Source organism: Rhincodon typus, chromosome 41 (assembly GCF_021869965.1).
Source record: "Rhincodon typus isolate 14 chromosome 41, sRhiTyp1.1, whole genome shotgun sequence".
NCBI classification, from domain to species: domain Eukaryota; kingdom Metazoa; phylum Chordata; class Chondrichthyes; order Orectolobiformes; family Rhincodontidae; genus Rhincodon; species Rhincodon typus.
The window spans coordinates 5852137-5877650 of NC_063372.1; the positions used below are offsets into that span (position 1 = coordinate 5852137).

A 25514-nucleotide genomic window follows, 5' to 3' on the forward strand; every position below is an offset into this window, starting at 1 on the left:
TTTTAAACAAGACTTGTAGATAACTTGGAACTCTATTCAGATTGTTTGAACTCTGCAGCTTTGTGCTGAATGCAAACTGTATCTTCTACTTGTCAATGTTTACCCTATACTTTGAAACTGCATGTTAGTATTTGCGTTGTTTAACCTTGGCAGGGAAACCTTTGTCATTTAACATGTAGGAATTGGGCCTCTAGGATTAAAATATAAATCAAGGACCCTGCACTAAACATTTGCATGTCTATCCTAGAGTAAGCAATTTTTTTGGCAGCTACAAGCTAGTAAGAAAAGCTGTTTACCTGTGTGGTCAGTAGCTGTGGTAGGACTCTAAACCCCAGCAGTGTATTCTGAAACTTACTATGTTTTAAGCAGTGGATGCTGTTTTAAATCTCCTAGTTGGCTTTTTAGTTTGTACAACTATTGGGTTTAACTTGATGCTTTTATGACTTGTGTAGATCTCATTGCTATGCCCATCTTTTTTGAAGTTGGGAGTTCAGTGGCATGTGCAGGCATAGGGATAATGATGATATGGTGAGGTTAAACAATTAGGAGTGAGGAATGCAGTTTCATAATATAGCCATGTTGACATTGGGCTGCAGCAACATGCTTTGTTGCTCTTGCTGGGTGTATCCCAAAGTTGAGTGCAGTAAATAAGCTAGCTGTGAATTTTGGCAAAAGATTGAACAAGGTTTAGAATAACCAACCACTACACATCCTGAATAATTTGACCAATAACTCCATGCTCTCAACTTGTTCAGGTTCCTGCAGTAGGGTATTATGTAACAAAACTTGCTAAGCACTTTTTAAAAAATGCACTTACCATTTATTTTCTGGTGCAAGTTGACATCTGTATTGCTAGTTTAACACCAACCATGAGTTAGATGCTGTATCACAATCTTGCCCAACTTCATTTGGAAGTGTTACTTGCCCCTTTTTTGGGTGGTCTTGTGGATAAAACTTAAACTGACAACCATGAGCCTTACTCCAATGTTGCATTCAGCTTTGACTGCAAAACCTTGATTTGGGAGCCTACAGTTGATTCTCTGCAGTAGAATACTCAGCTTCTGAAATCTTAATTCTGTAAAAATACTTGAGGTTTACCTTCTGAGTCTCTTCCAAATGTAATCACTTTGCTTTCCCTCAAGATATTCTCAGACTTGGATGTCATTTTTTTTCTTCTGCTGGTTTGCGCGAGGTCCTCTCAAAATGAATTAGGTTTGTTACAGTAGTCATGCCTGAATCTAGATGCCAATGAAGAAAATCACTCTTCTTGCAAGTGACTGCACTAATACATACTTGGCATTCTGAAGTCAATGTTTTTAGGATGGGGACAGCTTGCTATATAGCATGGGTTGAAAAATACAGTTTTCTTTTTTAAATGAATCACTAGTCTGATTTACCTGAACTCACTTTTAAATGTGCTCAGTCCTCTGGACTTTGAGCTTAATAATCTCAATCTTCTGAAATATTGAAATCCAATCTAAGCAGTTCATACCAATGATACCATATCTCTGTACAAGACAGAGATTGGCCCACAGTAAAGTATTGTCACTTTCAGTCCTTTGTCCTGCAATTGGTTGTTTCCTTTTGACTACTGTCAAGTAGAACACATTTTAAATTTTAGCACTTTAAGATCTGCCACTGTTGGAAGTATGTGATGAATGATTGATTGGGCCTTGAATAGGAATTATTTAACTTTTTTTTTCTGATGCACTTTACTGTTCTTTGGTTTTTTTGCATTTCATTAGTCTGGTGCCTTGTTATCCATGTTATGCATAAATCATGCACTGAATTTTTCACATCTGACCTCTGACACTGAATTGGGTCTTCCTATGGCAGTTGACTCGGTGTGAATGACATCTGAAGTTCATGTTTGAACATGCAATGTGTACAGTTTATTGTGAGACTCTGCTTCAAAACTTCAGTTTACAATGCAAAACTGCCAAATTTTCCTCTGTACACTTGCTTCAGTACAGACCTAGTTCCTGTGGTTGCATAACTTGTTGGAAGCTGGGTGAAAATTTTGGGTATGTACAAGAGTTGCACTCTGTTCAGTCTTAATGAATTACTTGGCACATGTAATGTCTTCAAATGGAAGTGAACAGAATGTAATTGTGAGCAACCTATAAGATTTTCAATTGTTCTCTGCAGGATCTGTAAAAGGCTAAATTTAAGTGCCAAGAAACTTCTCAACAATTGACTTGTGAACAGACACAACTGTCCCTTCTAAAATGTCATCATTATTTTGTAATTAAACCAGGCTTTATTAAAGCTTATGTTGCAACTAAATTATGGTAATGGAATTCATTGGTGAATCAATGTATTTAATGTAACTTGTATATTAAAAAAAATTACCTTATCCTATGGCCTAATTATTGTCATGTACTGTAGCAATTTGCACTTCATTTGAGGAAACCTGAGGGGAAAGGTTCTCTACCTCTAGTTTAATACCCTAAACTTTTTTAGGGTGCTGCTGTTGTGATGTCACTGCATTCGTACTCCAGAACCTCCAGGCTAACATCCTGAGAGCATGGGTTTGAATCCCACCATGCCAGATTAGTTTTTATTTAAATCTGGGATTCAAATTTTTAAATGAATACAGTAACCATGAACTTTGTCATAAAACACCTTCACATGTATTAGAGGAAGGAAACCAGTTATCCTTCCCCAGTCTGACCTGTCTGATTTTAGCCCCACTGCATTATAGTGGACTCAACTACTGTTCAGGCAATTAGATGGCTGACGAATCTTGGCCAAACCACTGACACCTGCATCCTATGAATGAAATAAACTGAGGCTTTAGCTGTACGTTATCCCTCTCTTTAATAATTACTTATGTTATTCTAAGTAGTTCAACTTGATCATTTGCCTGGAAGCTGGAAATGCTAACTTTCTGATTTTATTCAGATCAGCAGCCAAGTCTCTTATACCCAAGTCTCCTAGGCCCCTCAAAGAAAGCTATTAGCCTCCATTTTACCAAGCTATTGCACTTTTATGGTGAACCATTTTTGCCTAAAGCTTGATGGGAGCAGGGGCGAAGAAAGCCAACCAATTTATTCAGCAAGTTGCAGGGCTGGATGAACACAGCAGGCCAAGCAGCATCATAGGAGCAGAGAGGCTGACGTTTCAGGCCTAGACCCTTCATTCAGCAAGTGTTCACTTTAGAGTGCCTTTTACATTTGGCACACCAACTCTTTTTAGGGGGGGGATAATTTCTTTTACATCCAAGTGTCAAGTAGTCTGAATTCATGAGCCTGTGCACTTAATTTTGCAATCTACATCCAGTTTAATCTAACTAAAACTGCCCCTCCCAACTGATTACTTCCCTGGCTCAACTACTGCATTTTCTGGCCCTGAGTCATAGCATTGCAACCATGCTAGTGAATAAAAGGCACAAGTTCAGGTTAACTTCTGCAACCCTGAATTAGTGTTTTAGCTGTTGAATAATCTTTGTATTTCAGCAACATATTTCTATTTTTACTTACTAACAGTGGAATTTGCATTTTAACACGTGAGTTTTTGTGAATGGTGATGTAGGTTTGTGGTCAAACAGCAATTCTAGGCAGGAGGGAGACACTACAGCTGTGTCCCTCGCCCCTCTTTTTGCCTTTTTTTTTTTTTTTTCACGTGCCCTTGCCTAAACATCTAGTCTGCCCCAATGTAGTGCAGGTTTTTTTTTGGTTACAATTCCCCCAGCCCTATTCCAGCTAGTCTTACTTTTATAAGCAAGACTTCCCTCTTTGTCTCTTTCTTCTTTTCCCCCATCTTTTTGGTTACTTTGTACCTGATCTGCATGTTTTGTAAAGTACTGAAAATAGGGCCTGTAGTAACTTGTCCCTTTTTCATTTGGCATGGAGTTTAATATTCAGGGTCTGGGGTAGGGCAGAATAAATGGCTACAATGTAATTAGAAAAAAAGCAAGGGAGTGGTAATTATAGTGAAGGCAAAGTATTCTATAGTATCTAAAGGTTAGAACAGCTAAACAGCTGTTTGAAAGCAAAAGGTGACAGATTCAAATGGTACTTGATTGAAATGGGAAACTATAGCAGTTTCAGATTAGAAAGAGTCCAGAAGGCTGAAAGTTGAGGTGCTGTTCCTCAAGTTTGTTCTGATTTTCATTGGAATGCTATAGTAGGTGAAGTGTAGAAGTGAGCATGAGCAGTGTGCTGACTTAGAAATCAACTAGAAGTCTCTATCGATCTTCTTGTCCAAATACACTAGCCTGTTTATGCCTTTTACCTACTTCTTTTGCCAGTCAGCCTCTTGATGTATGCTGATGCACAACTTCAGCATGCTCTTGCAAGAGCAACCCTACTCCTGTTTTCATTCCTTCCTTCACACCCTTCCCCTCCCCCCCAGGTTAGCTTCAGTGAGTGAAGTCATTACCCTGTTTGTTGATTTGAGTGTAGAGAATTGGAGGCACTGCCTTCTCGCAAGGAGTTTCAAGTTGTGGAGAAAATTATCATGAAATAGTCTGTGTGTTTTGAATACTGGCTTAGATTAAAAGTTAATGTTTAAAATACAATTAGCCATTCTGATTGCTTTTCCCTTCTAAAACTCAATGTCACTTTCTGCAAAGGAAATGTATACTTTCTTGATCTGACTATATCATTAGCTTTCATGTTGAGCCTCAACTATTGAACAAGTCCTGACAAAGGGTTTCAGCCCAAGATGTTCTGACCTGCTGTGTTTATCCAACTCTTATTGACTGGCATCTGCAGTTCTCATTGTCTCCTATTGAAGGAAGGATATTGCTGACCCGCCACAGGGTGGTATTGGGTAATGACAACAAAGTGTAACAAAAATTGTGGTGTAGAATCAAAGACAGTGCAGCAGAAAAACAGGCCATTTGGCCTAGCTAGTTTGAGTTGCTGTTTATGCTCCACTGGTATCACTTCTGGTTCCATCTTCTCACCACTTTTTGTTTTTTACATTTCTCTTTTCTCATACCTCTACTATTCTTTTTCTTTTTGAATGCACTGGCTTAAGAATAAGATTGAAGACATTCCAGAACTGCTGTAGATCATTGTGGTTCCATTAGGTACAATGGAGATCTAACAATGTTGTCTTGGCTTGGTTGACAATGCTTTTTGCCTTTGGATCAGAGGTTTTATGGTGGATTTGGGCTCCTAGTCATGACTTCAGCATAAAACTGAGGGAGAATAGAGGTAGCATGAACAATCAAATCATTGGGTGTCCATGGACCAGTTAGCCCAACATTGGTAGAATCCATTATAGAAGATTTAATAATGGAGCACTTGGAAAACTGTGATAGGATCAAAGAGTCAGCATTTATGAAACATCATGCTTGACAAATTTTTCTTATTTTTCAAAGATGTAACTGGAAGTTGATTTAAAGGGGAGCTGGTGGATATGGTTTACTTACACTTTCAGAAGGCTTTTTATAAGGTTCCAATTAAGATTAGCATATGAAATTACTTTCAATCCTATGCACTTTAATGTACTGAAATGAAAGAACTGGTTGGTAGACAGGAAACATTAGGCATGAATGAGTCTTTTCTTCAGTGCCAGGTAGTGACTAGTGGAGTGCTATCAGGATCAGTGCTTGGACCCCACCTATTTTCAGTATATGTAAACTATTTAGATGAGGAAACTAAAGGTAATATCTCCAAGTTTGCAGATGATACAAAGCGAAATGGGAGGGTGAACTGTGAGGGGGATGCAGAGATGCTTCATTGTGATTTAGACCAGTTGAGTGAGTGGGCAAATGCAAGGCCCATGAAGTATAATCTGAATAAATGTGAATTATCCACTTCAGTCACAAAAACAGGCAGATCATATGGTATGTTGGCTGGCGATAGGATTAGAGTACAGGTGTAGGGGTGTCTTGCTGAAATTGTACAGGGCCTTGGTGAGACCACACCTGGAGTGTTCAGTGCAGTTTTGATCTCCTTATCTGAGGAAGGATGTTCTGGTGATGGAGAGAGTGAACTGAAGGTTTACCAGACTGATTCCTGAGGTGGTAGGACGGACATGAAGGGAAACTGGATTGATTAGGACTATATTCATTGGTGTTTAGAAGAATTGGGGTGGGAGGGGAGGCAGGAGAACTCAAACCTATAAATTTCTAACAGGGCTAGATGGTAAACAGAGGAAGGATTTTCCTGATGACCAGGAGTCCAGATCCAGGGGTCACATTTTAAGAATATGGGGTAGGCCATAGGATTGAGATGAGGAGAAATTTCTTCATCCAGAGAATTGAGCCTGTAACGTTTTCTGCTGCAGAAAGCAGTTAAGGCCAAAACATTGAATGTTTTCAAGAAAGAGTTAGGTTATATTTAGAGCTAACAACTACATCTAAGCAGTGGGACCAGAAGTAGGCCATTCAGCCCATTGAGCTTGTTCTGCCACTTTAATATGATCATAGCTGATCTTGTCTCTTCTTCAACTCCACTTTCCTGCCTGTTCTCCATAACTCTTCAATGCATTACTAATTAGTCTATACTAATATATCCTAAATTTACTCATGTCCCAGGATCCATCTCACTCAGGGGTAGTGAATTCCACAGATTCACAATCCTTTTGAAAGAAGTAATTCTTTCTCATCTCTATTTTAAATCTGCTACCCCTTTATCCTAAAACTGACCTCTTGTTCTAGATTGCCTCACATGAGGAAGTATCCTTTCTAAGTTTACTTTGAAGTATATAAAAAATGTTAAAGGGAATTAATAATTAGGTCTCCTCTAGGGAGTATAGGACTAAACTGCTCAATCTCTGTTCATACATAAAACCCCTCATCTCTGGAATCAAATTGGTGAGCCTCCTCTGAATGGTCTCCAATGCAATTACATTTCCCCCTCCAAGCAGGCCAAAATTGTATGCAATACTCCAGATGTGGTCTTGCTAATGCCTTGTACAGTTTCAACAAAGCTTCCTGGCTTTTATACTCTATTCCTTTTTGCAATAAGTGTAAAATTCCATTTGTCTTCCTCTTGCTCTTTGATCGCTTTAGCCATAAAGTATGGGGAGAAAGCAGGAACATGATAGAGTTGCACGATCAGCCACAAATGTTCTGAATGGCTTACTATTTTTTCATGTTTCTATCTTTCTGGTTGTGCTTCCCATGAATCCAATAACATACACTAATCCTGAGGGTATGCTAAGATTCCTGAAGTCACAATGATATTCCAGATTCAACTCTGTATTGCTGACATTGCATTAAGTTTGGACAAACATGTGACTTCCTATATCTGAGTGGATTGTTAGCGTATTGCTTGATTGCTTACCAAGTATACGGGAAAGTCAAGTATCCTGTTTTTTTTAGGTATGTCATGATATTGCATGAAAATAAAATTTGCAAATCTTAAAGGTGTACTCCTGGATTTTTAGTCTTTTTTTCCTCTTCCTTCTCCTTTCCCATTCTCCATAATGAAATACTGATTTCAAAGAAATACAATATTTGTGTCTGTAAACCCAGATCCTGGTATTTCTAACTATTTTTTTTAAATGTTGTGGATACAGCAGTAAAGACTATTAGTATAATGTCTGTAATTCCCACAGGCCTAAACATGAAGTCCCTAGTATTTCACAGGAGGATCCAGTTTTCTACAAACTTGCGGTGAGCCCATGCTTCCTGACTTCACAGCTGACCTAGCTTTAAGATTATGGTGTTACCCCACCAGTGGAAGTAGTTTATCTGTATTTAACCTATTCAATCTTTTTTGAACACCTCAATCAAATCACACAAGTAATTTCATGTAACATTTTGTTCCTTAAGTTTGGTGTCTCAAATATGAGTGCAACACTCCAGATGTGTCTGATCAGAACTTTTATACAACTAAATTGTCTTCCTCTGAAATACTTGGGATTAGCATTTTCAAACCTGAGAGGAATTTTTTAAAGAGAAAGGTAATAAGGAATGCGGAATTAAATGGAGTTGAGGTCATCTAGGATCTAATTGAATCGTGGCTTGAGAAGCAAAATGGCCTCTTTCCTGTTCCCAAGTTAATTGCTGTACATCTTGTTTTTGACAACTGCATACCTTCGGGAATGCTAATGTAGTTTTGTAAATTTAATTTTGATTTTGTTTTGTAATTTTACCTTTAGTTATAAGATCTATTGGATTACCTTTTGCCAAACTCTGAAAAGGCATGTCAAGACTCGCATTTTTTACTGGAGGAAAAAAAAATCTGTAACCCTGTTGCTTTACTTTTGGGGCGCGGGGGATGGCTGCGGCTTTGCAACCTTCCTCTGCCTCTCCCATTCAAATTTCTAGACAATCAATGATATGCAAGTTTTTTTTTTATTAAAGTGGGGCCAATGGATGCTCCGCTCTGTCTCTATAACTCCCGGCGCTAGGACCCAAAAGCCTACCGAGTTGCAGGCGTGACTGGTGGTACTGTTGCAATCCAGAAATACCTTTCGACAGTGCGAGTGGCTGCGCGAGGAGCCTTTTAAAGTCAATGTTTTCGTTATTTAAACAGGCTTGATCGGGCCAGAGACGGGGAATGCTGTACATTGTAACGAATGAAGCCACGAATGTGACAGGATTGCACGCCAAGTAAATCTCCTCACTGAAGGATTGGTGGAAAGCTTCTCCAAAGGCTCTGGCGTCCTTAATAACTTTGTGATCAATTTATTTTCGAAAGGCAACAGGAGGCTTAGTTCAGAGGCGGAATGATGGGGACCCCGGGCAATTCCTGGAGAAGGATCTTGTCGAGAGAAACGTCCGACGATGGAAATATGATGATGATGATCAAAGAGGTAAAAGGCGCGGTTTGTTTTTGGTGTGATTTAAATAGATGTAGTGAATGACGCATTTTTTTTTTTTTTTACAAATAAAAAATTAAGTTTTATAAAACGTGTTAAAATGGGTTCTTATAATGAATCCTTCAAATAGATCGCGTTGCGATCGAACTACTCCAGATGAGGTCACCCCAGGCCATTCACAAAGGTTTTGTGTCTCCTATGTTACTTGCCACAAGTGGGGAATCAGGCTCCTGGATATAGAAGAGGAAATTTTTCATAGGTGTGGTATTAAAACATGACTTTGGGGTCTGAAATTTTTTTTTTTATTAACTAAATTCTTCAGCCATTGCCACACCTTTATTTTTCTCCCAACCTCTCAGGTGAACTCAATCCAATTCACTTAATTTCTAGAGCAGTGTAATTATCCCTACTCTTTAAGCAGTCACTTTTTGTTAATGTTCATGCATGGTAATGCTGGAGTTTGTTGGTTGTGCCAGCATTTATTGTCCATTCCTAGTTGCCCTTGAGAAGATGGTGATGGGCTGTCATATTATTCATCCTTGTCTTGATTCTTTAAAATAAAAGTTCTTGTCTCCTGAAGAAACTGTGTGGAAAGTTCATTTTCAGGATTAAGACAGCAAAGTCAGTTTATCCACTTTAGAAGAAGCTGAATGATAATATCAGGACTCAAAGCAACCTTGGTTTATTCCTCCCTAACCAGGAGGCTGAAATTATTGAGCTGTATGTAGAGCTAGGGGATAACATTTTATGAACAAAAACAGAAGTTGCTGGAAAAGCTCAGCAAGCCTGGCAGTATCTGTGAAGAAGAAAAATCAGAATTAACGTTTCAGGTCAGGTGACCCTCAGAACTCGGTTTTAGATAAAATTTCATGATTTCCCTAACTCAGGATTCATGCAGGTTTACAACATCTATTTGGCCCATTGTGCCTATGTTGATTCTTTCCTGCAGCATTTCCTAGCTAATCTCACTGCACTGCTTTGTCTCTGTTGTCCTGTTTCAAATATTTATTCAACTTTCTATTAAAAGATACTAAAGTCTCTGTCTCGGTCACTTCCTGTAGCAAAATATTCTTTGTTCCAATAATTCTTTGAGTGAAGATATTTTCCAAATCTCTCTGCTCCCTTACTTCATTGGCAGATTTAAATAGATGACCTCTACCGCCAACTCCACAATCAGAGGAAATAGCACATCAACATATCATCATTTTTAAATTTTTGTTAAATATTTTGGCGTGCTGTACTCCACTGGGAATAGAATATTGAGCTCTAAGCCAAAACTGCAGAATAGAAGTCATAGCCAAAATGTGCCAAGTTTTGGTCAGACCACACCTTGAATATTGTGCTCAATTCTACTCACTAAGAAACAAGGGAGTGACTGGTACAGAATGTATCAAGTGTCTGGACTGTGAGGGAAGGCTGTACAGATTTGGCTTTCAATTTAGAAATGGGACTTTTAAAGGATGATTTTACAGCTGGTCAATGGGTGTGTTGAAAGGTTAAATTTAGGACGGATATCTAGAAGTTAGGGAGGTCTTATGGCGCAATGGGTAGCATCCCTGTCTTTCAGTCGGAAACTCTGTGTTCCAGTCCCATTCCAGTGTTTAATGGCCAAAGTAAATGCATTCATAATGCAGCTAAACAGGTTGATTATCAACCTGCAAATCCTTCTAACACGTGGCAATGACACATGAAAAGAGCAAGAGATTCCAAGTCAACCATGTGATTGAAAGAAATTGAAGCTCCTGCCATCAGTATCCATAGCTCTAGACTACAACATGTATGTAAAAGTGCATGTTGTCAAAGGCCAGTTGGCTGGACATCCGGACTGGATCAGCTTGGTGCCAACAAATTGGGTTTGATCCTCTATCCGACTGGAGTGGATTTGCACCTTTGTCTCCTCGTCCTACCACGGTGGAGGCCATGACCCTGTGGGTCAGGCTTTCCTTTGGGCAGAAAACCCAAGAAAACAAGACGTAGAAGTTCATCTTCACACAGAGTGATCTATACACAGAATGGCCTCCCAAACAGATATCAACTAGTTATGATGTGGTATACACAAAAGCAGCACTTTACTAGTCTTTAAAATTACAGGGCACATTCTTTTTTGGTGGCTGATTTGTGGCATCCAATCTTCATTATTCTGGTATGGTTGGAGCATAAGCAGCTGGTTGCTGCAATGGGAGATTTGTATGGTCTGTCTAGCTGGAGAACCTAACATGGACAGTATTGTCCTTCCTGATAACTGAATTCCCTGTTGTTCCCTAAGGGTTAAGTGCTTGACTTTTCATTTAACAAAGCCCTTGTGTTCACTTGTTACTCACGCAGAACTGCTAGTTAATTTTTAAACCAGGTACACACTAAACCCTGTTTGCTGTAATCAATTCCCATGGTCATCCATAATTCTAACTACCCTGTAAATTTTACTGACCTCCACAATACATTGTTTAGACTCTACCATGTACACTGAAAGCTATCAATGTGTATTTATTTGTATGTTGTAGCCATAGAACAATTCTAAGAGAAAAGAATACAACTTGGGTGTTTCATTTTAGAAAGGAATAAAATGCAGATGAGAAGTCACCAATGGGTTAGGGAAGAACTGAAGCAGGCTGTGGAGACCCAGGTATATTCGGAACATTGAGAAATAAATCATAAAGGCTGACTAACTAAAATGTAAACACATGTTGCATGGAGTTGCCTTATTTCCTCCAGTTCAAAGAATTTCTCCTTCAGATTGCTTGAATGCTTCAGCTTTGCCCCAGCTATGCCTGAGCTGGCAGTACTTGATGCAGAAACTGTCTGAGCATCCCCAGGGCTGTTATCAGTCACATGGATGAAAGGATTCTATTCTCCCCTTCCCCTCTGAGAAACATGTGGACAGTCTGTATTGTTTACGTGAGAGTGGGGAAAAGAAAGAAATAATAGCCTGCATGCACATATGTTGCATCTTTCATGACCACAGGCTGTTTCAAAGTACCTTAACAATGATTTTGAAATGTAGTCACTATTGTAATGTCAGAAACACAGCAGCACTTTGGGCACAGCAAGATCACACAAATATCATTTTAACATGACAAAATCACATGTTTCTCCAATGTTGATTTAGGAGATTACCCTGGACTTCACTGCTTGTCTTTGAGAGTGTCCTATGGGATCCACCTTAGAGGGCTGTTGGGGCTCCAGTTTGACACCTCATCTATGTTGTCAGCAAAGAATTTTGTGTTTAAGGCTCTAGTTGTTTAACCAACAACCTTCTGACCCCTAGGCAAAAGTGTTGCCAGCTGAGCCTCAGCTGAACCTTAATTAAGATCAAAGATGGATTTTGTTTTTTATTGAAAACTGCTTAAAGGCAGTAGAGTTGTCATGGAGCAATATTATCATGACCATGGAATAACAGTACAGAATGCTGCACTAAAATCACTCCATCCTTTAACATACGCACATTAGCAGTGCACTTGATTTCAAAACAGATTTGAAGGGGAGGTGCGAACCAATCATGGCCACTTCATGTTTTGATTTCATCTTCCAAGAAGTGCTAGAACATTGGCACTATGCATGTTGAAGTTTATTGAAGAAATTGCAGTTCTTTAGGTCAGCAATTTTTTTCTCAACTGTTCCGGCGTCATTATTATTGATTTGATGATGTTAGTCCTGCAACTGGGGAGCTTCTCTTAGAGCAAATTGAAGAAGTTAATAACGTTATTAGTGGAATTTGGTCTCTCCAGAAATGATACAGGAATATGTCCATATCAGGGTAAAGACTTGTGTGCATACACCCCACAACGCTGCCTTTAAATTTGGAGAAATCATTTGATAGACCTGTGATGTTTATCTCTGCAATCTAAGAGCCCCTCGCCTTAATCCAGCTGCCTCCAAAGCAAGCAAATAAACAGCAGTGTAATAAAGTGAAAGAATTTGAAAGCTATGCTAAGGATTTTCAAGTCAATATCCTGGAGCATTGGAATCTAGTAGAGCATAGTGAGGACTGGTGAGAGGGTGTGCAAACCTCCATCGCTAAAGTTCCTCTTGCTACTGGCTACGAAAGAGCTACATTTAATCATTCACTGCTCCTGCAGGTTGCACAAATACCACTGTGTTGAATATTTGCAGCACATACTGGTATTAGCCTCTGCCAGTGGTTGTCTTGTACACTCTTCTCCTTAACTGCAAGTGCAGGACTGCTTAGCTTCCATTTGGTGTCAATTCCTGATGGTGAGCTTGTAACCTTGTAGTTTCTGGAATTGTACTTGCAAATCTATGCTCCACTCTTTTGCATAAACAAAACTAGAAAAGACTGAAAACTCAGCAAATCAGTTAGCATCAGTGGAGAGAACAGATGGGTGTAACTTCAGATTCATAGCGTTCTTCCGATCTGAAAAAAAAAGGATGAACCAGCAAGCATCATTATTTCCTTCCATCCCTTTTCATATTTCTACCAGAGAAGTATGTTATGGACCAGACCAAACTCCCTCAAAATAAATTTAGAAGATCGTCTAGACCCTAACATTTTCTTATTTTAAAGGTAAGTGTAAGGCATTGCATCCCAAATGCAATTCGATTGGTTAAACTGCTCAACTTTAAGCAAAACACACTTTATTTTACACTACAGTTAAAATACAGACAAAATAAAAAGGAAAGTATTGGTTTAACTGTAACTCTGTCAAAATGCTTAACAAAATAATAGATACATTAACTACTAGTAACATCCCATAAACACATCATTGGCAAAGGCAAATTAAATAAAGTAGATTTGTCTCACATGCAATTCTAGCAGCAGCAAGAGAACCCCAGCTTTTATCTGTAACAGAGAGAGGAATAAGAATTTCCACATCCAGCTTCAAGACTCCAGCAATTTGTTGCCCAGTTACCACCCTTGACAACAGTTATTGGCTCAGCACAAAGAGGACAAGGGTCAAGTCTATTAAACTAACCACTACCTTTAGTAGTTTAGTTAAAACGACATACAATTTACAGCATTTGGTTAGGAAAAGGTTAACAGCACGCATGCAATTCATAAAAGGCTAAAATCCAAGCACATGCCCACTAAGTTTAACATTCCCTGAACAGTCAACAAAATAAAGGCTGATTCCCAAGAATAGTAGCTCACACTGGCCAGGCAATTTCTCCCAGATCTTGGGGTCATCTCCACAGTTCCAAGTGTGGGGTCCACAGCTTCACGAAAGTTGCTGTCCGGAGCTTTCACTGATGGCACGCTGAAATCTTTCATTTTTGTCCTTTTTCCTTATGTTCCCAAACTGTGATATCTTGTTCTTGTTGGTTCATAGCTCATTTGAGAGCTGGTGTCTTTCCACCATAGGGTCACTCAAAGGACACCTTTTGGATTACCTCGTTACTGTTACAACAAATAAGGATTTCCACCTTATGTTATCCTCAGAACTGATCTGGCTCAACCTGGCTAGGGCTCGAGCCAGCAGCTAGGGCTTGGGTAACTTCAGTTCACAGCTACAGTCTTCGTGTGTGAGCAGCCTCTGGCCAACATCTCTCCCCTCTTGATCCAAAGATATCTATCTTGGGATCATAATTTTCCCTTCATTCTGCTAACAGCTCACGGGATCACCATCTAACCCCAGTGGGTGTGTTACATCTGCCTACTTAATAATTAAAAAAAAGGTCTAACTACTTAATGCACACAATCCCTTTTATAATACCAATCGGCCGTTCTGTTTCATTACAGCTTCAACTTTTAACTTTCATATAATTTCATTTTTCCACCTTCTGAGCTGATACACGTTGAGTATTTCAATTACCAATTTACACAAAATCAACATTACAGCCGCATGTGATAATATTCTCATCCATGGATGTATTTGAATATTAGATCTCCAATTCCAAAATTTACTCCAAAAACCAGAGTTACACAGCACCTCATTTGCCTTATTGGCATGAGTTCTAATTGCTCTGCTGTGTTTAGTCTTTTAATGGATTATCTCCTTTGCTTCTTTCACAATTTGTATTTTCCTCCATTACTGCTCCTGTTACTGGTTGAGGCAAGGTTCGTCCCCCAATAACCAGGTCTGAGGTCAAGTTTTCGTGGAATGTACTGATCTGCTCAAATTGTCTACATCTGTTTTTTTTTTCCAGTTAATCTATTTGCATACCTTGTCCTAAAATTCTGTAACTTCTGAATATTATAAATTCATATTCATGTTCCTTAATTAATTTTTATCTTCTCTTTTTATGTTCTCTATCCGCAGATCATCTCGCTCATTAATAATGTTATACATGGACTCAAAAATTTCTCCAACTCTCCATCTGTATCCGTCTTAAGGATACTTCTTCAATATGTTTCCTTCCTTGCCAATTCTATCATTGTATCATTGAGTGTTAACTGCCTCCATATGCAAATACCCCCTGAGCTGCAATGTACATTGTACGAAATAATATAACTGTAAGAAATTACAATGCATTCATCAGGCTTTACTCTTTTGCTTATGCTTCCCTTTTTTTTCTGGGTTATCTGTAAGTCATCTGATGGGCCCTTTCACTCCTCCCAGAGTCCACATTTCTTTCATTTCTGTAACATTTTGTAAGAATAGCCAATCATACCATTTATTTCGATGATAACAAGGTGTAGAGCTGGATGAACACAGCAGGCCAAGCAGCATCAGAGGAGCAGGAAGGCTGACGTTTCGGGCCTAGACCCTTTATTTCAATGGCTTTTTTTTTTTACCTCCCCTTCGCTAATACTACTTTCTTTGTTTTAAAGTCAGTTTTTCTATGGATTATGTGTCAGTGTCTGCCATTTCAATTCTGTTTTGTGCTCTTCAAGGCCGCTATAATCCTTTTGTCAAATAGGTGTACATGTCTGAGACCCGTTCTTCAATGCATTTTTTGTCATGCATTCCCTCCTGTTTGTTACCTCTGAGGTAACAATCACTTTTGCATACATGCATTCTTGACTCTTGTATGATCTTATTAAAGATCCATGAGGTTTTAGTTATCTCTCCATATATTGTCCCGTTGCCTCAGGTAGTGGCTCGATTATCGAATTCAGTTCACGTAAAAGGAAAGACTAGGACACAAACAACGCCAAGAGGAAGCTATTACATTAGTGCTCTCATCTAAATATAACCTTTCACTAAAGTGCATTTAACCTCAATTGCTGTTTCAACCCATTCATTTTTTGTCTTCTGCACTACTCTCTGCCTTTAATCACTTCCTCTCGTCCAATTTTGCAATTTAACTATTACCATCCTATCTAATTCCAGAGCCCTGGAGAGATTTGTAGTCCATGGAATGTATTTTAAAACAGAAGTCAAACATTTTTATGTTTGATTTTGGCAAAAACATACTTTGTTCGTTCTTTCTCTGAAATGTCTCCCTTTTTTAAAAGTCATGTGATAACTCATTCTAGATATTTGATATCTCTCTGTAAATTTGCCCAAATTCAATATTCTGTTTACTCCCTCAAAGTTACTAATGATTTTTATGCAGTGAAGCCATTGAGAGTGTGTGCGTGCATTTTATCATTTTCCAGAATCATTTAAAATTTTCAGATAACTATTCCCTTTAAGTAGTTTAGAATGCCAGGTTGTGTGGGTCTTAATATAATTTTTTTTATCATGATATGCTTAAGTGTACCGAGGCTTAGTTGATTTGAAATTCCTGATACTCCATACACTTAATGTTTTCACAGTAGTTCTCCAATGCTGAGATGTATTGTTAATGAACGGCTTGATAGGTTGAGGATGCTTCGTCCATCACTGTATTGCGATATTGAAAGTCTGCAGACAGGGTCAAAAGTTTGAAGCTGTTGGCAAAAGCCTTCGGTGTCTTCAGTTATCTGGAAAACAAACAGTATCCATCCATTCCACTTTAGACAGAATGGGTTAATTAGTGGTGGTTCACTGCTGATTTAAAAGGGGCAGGGTGAAAACCTCTGGATATAATTACATCAACAGCCTTTCTTCCTCCGGTACGAAAATAAGTGTTATAATTAACAAAAGAAAAGCCGGCTTCCTTTGTTAGATTCTCCTTTTTAACTCCTCTATCAGTTTTCTCAGATTTTAGAACATACCATCAGATAATTTTGTTCAAAAAGAATTGCATTTCCAAAATCCCAATTTCTCCATTACTTGGATACTTTCACACCAAAGTACATTTACAATGAGCAAATCTTATCATCTGGACTTAAAGATTCACTCGCAGGTTAAGACAGTATTTGGAAGTTCATTCTGGCCAGAAAATGGAATTCCAAACATGATAATTTAAACATAAAGTTTCTAAAATTAAAATTTACCCAGGACTCTTTCCTCAATCCAAACACAATGCAGATAGTACTTTAATTTGAGGAAAGAGCAAATAAGTTATATATTTTTGACTTAATTTTACTTCTTCAATTAACTTTAATCAATACCAGAGGTAAATATTTACCAAGCTTTAAGAACAAAATTTTAAGTCAACATTTCATCGCAGATTTTTTCTATACACAACCACTTAAACATTCCTTAAAAGGACATTACATTAACCATACATATTCCACACTGATACAGGCACACACCACTCTTTCAAATCAACCTACATTTCCCAAACTACAAACAAAACTCAAAGTACTCTCAGATCTCGAGCTCCGGGAGACAAAACACACAAATTCGACAAGACAACACTTAACAACGAACAAATGAAGATGCATCTATGGGCACTCGCATTAGCATCCAGACAGGGAAGAGTTATTACCTTGGTCAAACTTAAAAGCTAGTCTGTTTCTCTCCCCCCACCCCATCTGTCTCCCCAAGACTTGTAAATAGAGTGAGAAACACACAGCAGCTTCATATTTCAAGAAAAATCTTAAAGGCGATTTTTCACTTTCTGTGTTCCCTTTATCAGTACTCCCTCCTTTTTTGTTTTGATACAGTTGGTCCCTTGGGATCATTTGCTATCACCACGTTACATTCATGGGCTGTCCCCTGGAAGTTAAATTATATGCTAACATGGTGGTACTTGCCTGAGTGCTCCCCCCTCTGCTATGGCTTGTCACTACAGGTGCCATTGGAGCAGATGGGGCTGGGTCCTGCCCTTTTCTCTCAAAAGAGGATAGGGAGTCCAATTCCTGTTTACCTTCCTCACTGTACCTAGCAAATCCACCTGCTAAGCCTCCCCAGTCCGCATCTCCATCACTAGATTCTCTCCCTATTTCAGGTCCAAAAGCGCACACTATTCCTCTCTGAGTGGCTAGCTGGCTTTGTAGCTTTTCTGTCTACTTCTGACACTTTGTATGGTTTCCAGTGTTGCTTTTGTTTTCCTATGCTGCTCACTGTAGCACATTCGTAGCAGATTTTAAACCACTAGACTGTGTCTTTTCAATGCCGCTTTCTCCTCATGATCGTGTTTAAATGTCTCGTCACATAATCCCGTGCATAATGGCCTGGTATGGCAATTGCTCTGCCCAGGACCGTAAGAAACTACAGAAGGTTGTGTGTACAGCCCAGACAATCACGGAAGCCAACCTTCCATTCATGGACTCTATTTACATTTCTCATTGGTGTGGAAAGGCTACCAACATCATCAAAGACCCATCGCACCCTGATAATGCTCTCCTACAAACTCTTCCATCAGGTAGAAGATACAGAAGCTTGAACACACGTGCCAACAGGTTCAGGAACAGCTCCTTCTTTGCCATTATTAGACTGATGAATGGACTCTAATTTCAAATAATGTTGATCTTGTTAATGCAGATCTTGCTTTGCGCACCTCCTGTGCAGTGTAACCTGTATGCCTCACTCTGTCCAAGCACCGTGATCTGTATGTCCTTGCTTACTATAATCTGCCTGTGCTGCTTGCAAACAAAGCTTTTCACTGTACTTAGGTACACATGACAATAAATCAAATCAGTATCAGTATACTCCCCATATTGAGGCCACTTCCCCATTACGGACTCAGAGGTTTACTCTATTTTGTCGTCCTGGGTTAAGTCCAACTTAACTCCAGACTCTTGTTCTCTCCGCGCTCTGCCGATCAGATGCGAGTCAAGTTCCTGCTGACTCAAAGGCCCTCAAGTCCAGTGTCTCTTCCTGAGACAGCTGTTAGCATCAGTGGAATTTCCATTGTTTATTTTAATTCCTTCTCCTTACCAGCATCCCTTCGGAGTGCCAGGCTGGATGTTAGCAGATAACACTCTTATCACCACCATTCTGCTACCCTCCCCTCTTTATTTGCAGCTCCCCCTACCCCCACATCCAGACCTGAAGAAGGGTAATACCCGAAATGTTGACTTCTCCTTTCCTCCAGATGCTGCCTGGCTTGCTGTGTCTTTCCAGCCTCCTATTTGTCTACCTTGGATTCCAGCATCTGCAGGTTTTTGTTTTGTCTCTATACAATTCACAGCATTTGGTTAGGAAAAGGTTAACAGCACACATGCAATTCATAAAAGGCTAAAATCCGAGCGCACGTCCACTAAGTTTGATGTTCCCTGAACAGTCAACAAAGTAAAGGCTGATTCCCGAGAATAGTAGCTCACACTAGGCAGGCAATTTCTCCCAGGTCTTGGGGTCCTCTCCACACTTCCAAGTGTGGGGTCCACAACTTTGCAAAGGTTGCTGTCTGGAGTTTTCACCGATGGCACACCGAAATCCTTCATTTTTATCCTTTTTCCTTATCTTCACGAACTGTGGTGTCTTGTTCTTGTTGGTTCATAGCTCATCTGAGAGCCGGTATCTTTCCACTATAGGCTCACTCCAAGGACACCTTTTGGATTACCTCATTACTGTTCCACCAAATAAGGATTTCCGCCTTATGTCATCCCTCAGAACTGATCTGGCTCAAACTGGCTAGGGCTTGGGTAACTTCAATTCATAGCTACTATCTTTATGTGTGAGCAGTCTCTGTCCAACAAACTGCAGAAAGCTAAAACTAATATTTTTGGTTCTGTGGAAGCTTGACCCCATCCATTCAGGCTGCTTCTATTGTTCCAACTTGAAAAAAACCCCAAGTCCTCACAAGCTGCTTATTCTATTGGCTTTGAGCAGACTGCTTGGCACGTCTGTCTCAACCTTTCTTCTTTATAAAAAAAAAGGACAAAATACACCTCTGAAAGCCATAGTATTGTTACAAGTATGAGATTGTTGGATATTGTAACAGCCCATTGCTTAAGTGTGCTGAAGCACCAATGTATGGTACCTCCAGTTGGCATTCCTCCCAAATGCTGGCTATCGAATTCCTGGGCAGTGAAAATACACAAACACAAACAGTCCAAAAACTGATGTGTATCTTTGGGGATAGGGAGCCCAGATGTCATTTATATCAGTTAGTTTTTTTTTATTCATCCTTTTAGGATGTGGGCATTGCTGGCTGGGCTAGCATTTATTGCTCCTCCCTAGTTGCCCTTGAGAAGATGGCAGTGAGCTGTCTTCTTGAAGTACTGCAGTCCATTTGGTGTAGGTCCATCCACAATGCTGTTAGGGAGGGAATTCCAGGATTTAGAAACAGCAACATATTTCCAAGTCAAGATGGTGAGTGGCTTGGATGGGGTGGCGTTCCCATGTATCTGCTGCCCTTGTCCTGCTAGGATGGAAGTGGTCATGGGTATGGAAGATGCTGTCTAAGGAGCCTTGATGAATTTCTGTAGTGTAGATAGTACACACTGCTGTTACTGAGCATTGGTGGTGGAGGGAGTGAATGTTTGGGGATCGCGGAAGTAAAGTACTATATATTCAGACAAAGTTCAGCAACTGGTGTTGGAAAGTTTTGCTTGGAGATAGCAAGAACTGCAGATGCTGGAGTCAGAGTCAATACAGTGTGGAGCTGGAGGAACATAGCAGGTCAGGCAGCATCAGAGGAGCAGAAGAGTCAACATTTCAGGCCTGGACACTTCATCAGGACTCACTCACCTAGCTCCACTTGTATCTATCAAAGCATTGCCAGAGTATTTCTTACAAACTGCCCTTTCCATTCTCGGACAGTTACATATGGTGTTTCCCGAGGATCTGTCTTTGACCCCCCGTCTACTTTTCATTTACTGATTGACGACACTATCTGATACCACAGAAGTATATCGCAATGAAATGAAATATGGACTGTTACCGTTTAAGTCTTATTGACTAACTTCAAAACCTTGAACTTTGGCTTGAAAGGTAACATTAAAAATGAGATGGGATACTTTTAAAATTCACATGATCTGAATGTAGCCAATCTCAACAGGACTTTACAAAACAAATATCTCATTTACATGACTGAAACTTCTTATCAATCCTACATAAGGCTATCCTAGAATAATTACCTGGATATTAAAATTCATCACCTGGAATATGTACCTCTCACTGAGACATTCAAATGCCTCTGAAGGATAGACTTCTCAATTACAGGCGCTGGAACAAAGACACAAATCCAAAACTCATTAGGCAAATGTGAGGATTTACATCAATGTATAACAGAGGAACTCTGACACGAGACTATCAGAGGTCTCTGTTAAACACGGTTTGTCCCTGCTGTAGACCAACAACCAGGATTCATACATCAAAATGTCCCTCCTCTGAGAAGCTGTGATTATAAACTTGTATTTCTTGCTACAGAAAACAGTCACAATATGAAGAACTCCTCCTTGCAGAAAGTTGCAGCCCTTTCTCTTTGGAAATGGAGTGTCTTGCTTTGCAAAAGTGATGGCTTGAGGGAGTGTGGACTGTGAATCAATAATTTTTAAAGTATGAAAATCTGCTTCATCCAGGATAACAACAAGCTCAGCCACTCTCCCTCAACATAGCTTCAAGATCAACATCAGAATGGATAATTCCTTCACCTCAGAATTATAATTGTTTTTCACTTTTATAGGGAGGTGGCAGTGTAGTGGTGTAGTTAGTGAACGAGTAATGCAGAACTCCAGGCTAATGTTCTGGGGAGACATGGGTTTGAATCCCACCATGGCAAATAGTGAAATTTGAATTCAATAAAAATCTGGAATGAAATATTAGCCTAATGGTCACCAAGTAACTATGGCCAATTGGTTCACTAGATGAGGAAATCTACTGTCCTTGGCTGGTCTGATTCCAGACTCATTTTAATGTAGTTGATTCTTAATTGAACTCTGGGCAATTAGGTATGGGTAAATGCTGGACCAGCCGATGCCACCCACATCCCACAAACAAATTAAACTAAAAATCCCATCTCTGCTCACCTTGTACATTATCCTATTTGCTTGCATGCTAGTGTGTGTACAAGCGTTGCAAAATTCAGAAGTGTTTTTTTACTTTCTAATAAGTTTATACAATGAAACATTCTCCATAATTTTGATTCTTTGAGAGGGCTATGTGGTTCGTTTCTCCATAGCTTTAATGTGTATTCAAGTATATGTCGATTTGTGAAGAAAACACATCTGTTTAAAAATTCAAAAACTCTGTGATACCAACATTGGGAGTGAAAGAGTGGAATATATTGTTTAGCCTTACAGATTTGATTGTAACAGTCAGCTTTGCTATGGATGCTGAAAACTTCTAATTCTTTATTCATTCACGGGATGAGGGCGTTGCTGGCTGACCAGCATTTATTACCAATACCTAATTGTCCAGAGGGCAGTTATGAGTCAACCACATTACTGTGGGTCTGGAGTCACATATATGCCAGACCAGGTAAGGATGGCAGTTTTCTTCTCTAAAGGACATTAGTGAACCAGATGGGTTTTTCCAACAATTGGCAATGGATTCACGGTCATCATTAGACTCTTAATTCCAGATATTTATTGAATCCAAATTCTACCATCTGCCGAGGCAGGATTCAAACCCAGGTCCCCAGGACATTACCTGAGTCTCTGGATTAACAGTCCGGCAATAATACCACTAGGCCATTGCCTTCCCTCTAGGTCTCATTTACCATCTTCATTTTCAACCTCCACAGCCCCCTAAACCCATTGTTGCTAATTTATCAGACTCTTTTAAGTGTCATTCAGTACCGGAAGAGTAGATTGCTTCCTCCTATTAAATATGAATGCTCTTGTCTTCATTCTTCCTCCAAACTCTATGCCCCAGGGAATATTGTTACAGGGACCTGAATAACATGGTCTATGATGAGAAAACTGGAAGAATCATGTTAGAAGTTGGGTGAGAGTTTCCCTTGACCTTGGGAGCAATTTATTTCATTCTCAAACAGAATTCCGACCTTTGAGGTGAGATTCTCACTGGGCAGCAGTGAGATGCCTATAGACAGGGAATATTGCTTGTTGTCGTCCTGGTTAACTGCAAATGTTGCCTCATTATTATGCAGCTTCCTATCTGACCACCTGCCATGAGGAAACTGCACATTGACAATTTCTGACACAAAACTTAGAGCCAGTATCTGGTGACCTCAGCCCGTGCCTTGCTGTTCCACGCTACCATCGCAGGGTGCAACAACGTACAACATCTCAAGGCACTCTCCTGAGTGCCTGTCTCACTCACTTCCCCATTCATGTCCATGGATATTGGCATTTGAAACCCGTCAGCCTCTCAGGGCTCTCAAATAACATCTCTGATCCACTTACAGGATGCTTCTGCACTTACAAAGCTGCAGCTCAGGTCACATCAGTTACTAACATTGATACACTGTGAAAGGGTACTGTGGCCAGGAAATGGCATCAAGCTCTGGACCAAACTGTATCTCCAGGCTCACTTGCTCTTGTTGCAATCACTCACCCAGAACTTACTTGAATACTCATAGCATCTCTGCCTTCCGTCCCCTTTTTACACATTGCCCACCCAGCCAGAGTTTCCAGGCTCACATTACTCTGGTCTCACCATGCTGTTCAGTACTGCCACAAAGCCAGGAAGCTTATCATGGTTGTCAGCAGTCAAGTCAAAGGAGACAGTCTTCAGTCACAGAGTCCTCATCTAGGAAGTTAAGGCCAGCCTCCAATATCTGCGCAGAGGAATGAGGTCTCGGCGTAGTCAGGGTCAGGATCTTCTCACATGGAGTGTGGAGCTGAGTGACAGACAGCCCACTGCCTGTCTTGGCTTGCTCTGCCCTTTTGTGGGCTGTTTCCTCCTGGAATAAGAGAAAGGGAGGGATTGAGTGAAATGAAAGTGCGTGACAAAGCTGTCACAGCTGGTGTCGAGGGGAAAACGGTTGTAAAGTGAGCCGAGGGAGTGAATAAGCAGTGTGGATGGCACGCAGGTTTAGGAGGGAATGGGTGAGTGCAAGTGAGTGTGCAATAGCTAGACGGATAGATCATGAGCTTTGTTGGAAGGTGGGCATTGCTGGCGTTTCCTACAGATAGTTGAGACAGCAGTAACCTGGGTGGCAATCTTGGACCAGACTAGCAGGGAAGTCCTGGAAGAAGAGGGCATCCCTGCTTTGCATCATCCCATTTGCCAGGACTTCAAGGAGTTTGCCCACAATGTGGAGTACCATATTCTCCTTGTCTGCCATGTCCAGGAAAGTGTCAAGAAGTGTGAAGGGCTAGTCTGGGTTCACAACTGTCTTTTAGAGACAGCATGGATACCGAATACAGCGCCTGGTAAAATCCAGCTCGCATTGGGTTAGAGGAGTGCCATGAAGCAGTGTGCGACAGGTTTAAGATGGCTACGTGAGGAAAACCTGCTAGGCCTCACGGTGAAAAACTCTGAAATTTCCTCCCTAAACTTCTTTCATTCTCAGCTTCTGTTTCTTTCTTTAAGGTAGTCCTTAACAGGACCTTTATTAATTAAGCTTTTGACCATCTGTCCTAATGTTGTCTTGTGTGGCTTAGTGTCTAACTATGCTTTAAAATACTACTGTGAATGATCTTAGGGCATTATGTGGAAGTCACTTGTTATATGTTTAAGTTGTTGTTGTTTTTTATCACTTCTAATATAATGCAACAAGCAAACAAATCTTCCTGGTTCTGCTAGCATTCCATAGGGAATCTCTGTGATATCCCAGTCCGCTCCTGAACCACTCCAAACACCATCACTGCTTCCCAGGTAATCACTGGAACTGAAATAGAATTTGCTGGAAAAATACTGCAGGTCTAGCAGCATCTGTGAAGAAAAATGAGAGTTAACGTTTCAGGTCCAGTGACCCTTCCTCAGAACTTAACTACCTTTTATCTTCTTCCATCCCATCTTCTAGGGCCTCAAACATTCCTCCCAGGTGAAAAAAAAATTATATGCACTTCTCTCGATTAGGTGTTTTGTATTCTCTGCTCACAATACAATCACCTCTGCATTGTAGAAACCAATTGCAAGTTGGATGACTGTTTTGCATAACATCTTTGTTCAGTTAGAAAGTTTAACCCTGAGCTTCTGATTTCATCATTTTAACCTTCTATCCTACTTCTAATCTGTCTGTCACTGATTTTATTCTACTCAACAAAACTCAACCTAGCATGAGTGCCTGCACCTCACTTTTAGATTAGGCATTTTACAGCCTGTTGGTTCACTGATAATCCGGTCAGGAAAGAAATCTACCTTCTTTACCTGGCTATACTACATGTGACTTCAGACTTACAGCTATGTAGTAGACTGGTAAATCACCCCTGACTAGTTTAGAAAGCCACTGAGCTTTATCAAACGGTTGAAGAAGAGAGTCTAAAAGGAATAAAATTGAAGAGATAACATGGCACCAATCTCCGCACTAGAATCAACAAATGGCAAATCCAGCCCTGTCAGCCCCATAAAGTATTCCTTACTGATGTCTGGAGGGGCTTGTGCCACACACTGGGGGAGCCTCCCATAGTCTCGTGAATCAGCAGTCTGACATTATTCGGTGTCTATGACTCTGTTCCAGACATCACCATCCCATTCCCGGGACTGTCCTGTTTCCGAGACAACAAGGTGCAGGGCTGGATGAACACAGCAGGCCAAGCAGCATCATAGGAGCAGAGTGCT

At 40.2% G+C, this 25514-nt stretch overlaps 2 protein-coding genes across 3 annotated transcripts in view; both read left to right on the forward strand.

Annotated features, from left to right (window-relative positions):
• The window catches only part of LOC109925288 (ras-related protein Rab-5B), a 21959-nt gene extending 13249 nt beyond the window's left edge, over nt 1-8710 (forward strand). Inside the window, exon 6 of one of the 2 annotated variants that reach the window (XM_048618901.1) lies at nt 8607-8710. In XM_048618901.1, coding sequence (XP_048474858.1) covers nt 8607-8638 — 32 coding nt within the window. In that variant the 3' untranslated portion in view covers nt 8639-8710. Of the gene's footprint in view, nt 2357-8606 lie in introns of those variants that run through there. The other variant, XM_048618900.1, reaches the window with a different exon arrangement.
• LOC109925776 (leucine-rich repeat flightless-interacting protein 2-like) overlaps nt 8638-25514 on the forward strand; it is a 26979-nt gene continuing 10102 nt past the window's right edge. The window contains exon 1 of the mRNA XM_048618851.1: nt 8638-8721. Coding sequence (XP_048474808.1) covers nt 8638-8721 — 84 coding nt within the window. The remainder of the gene's footprint in view (nt 8722-25514) is intronic.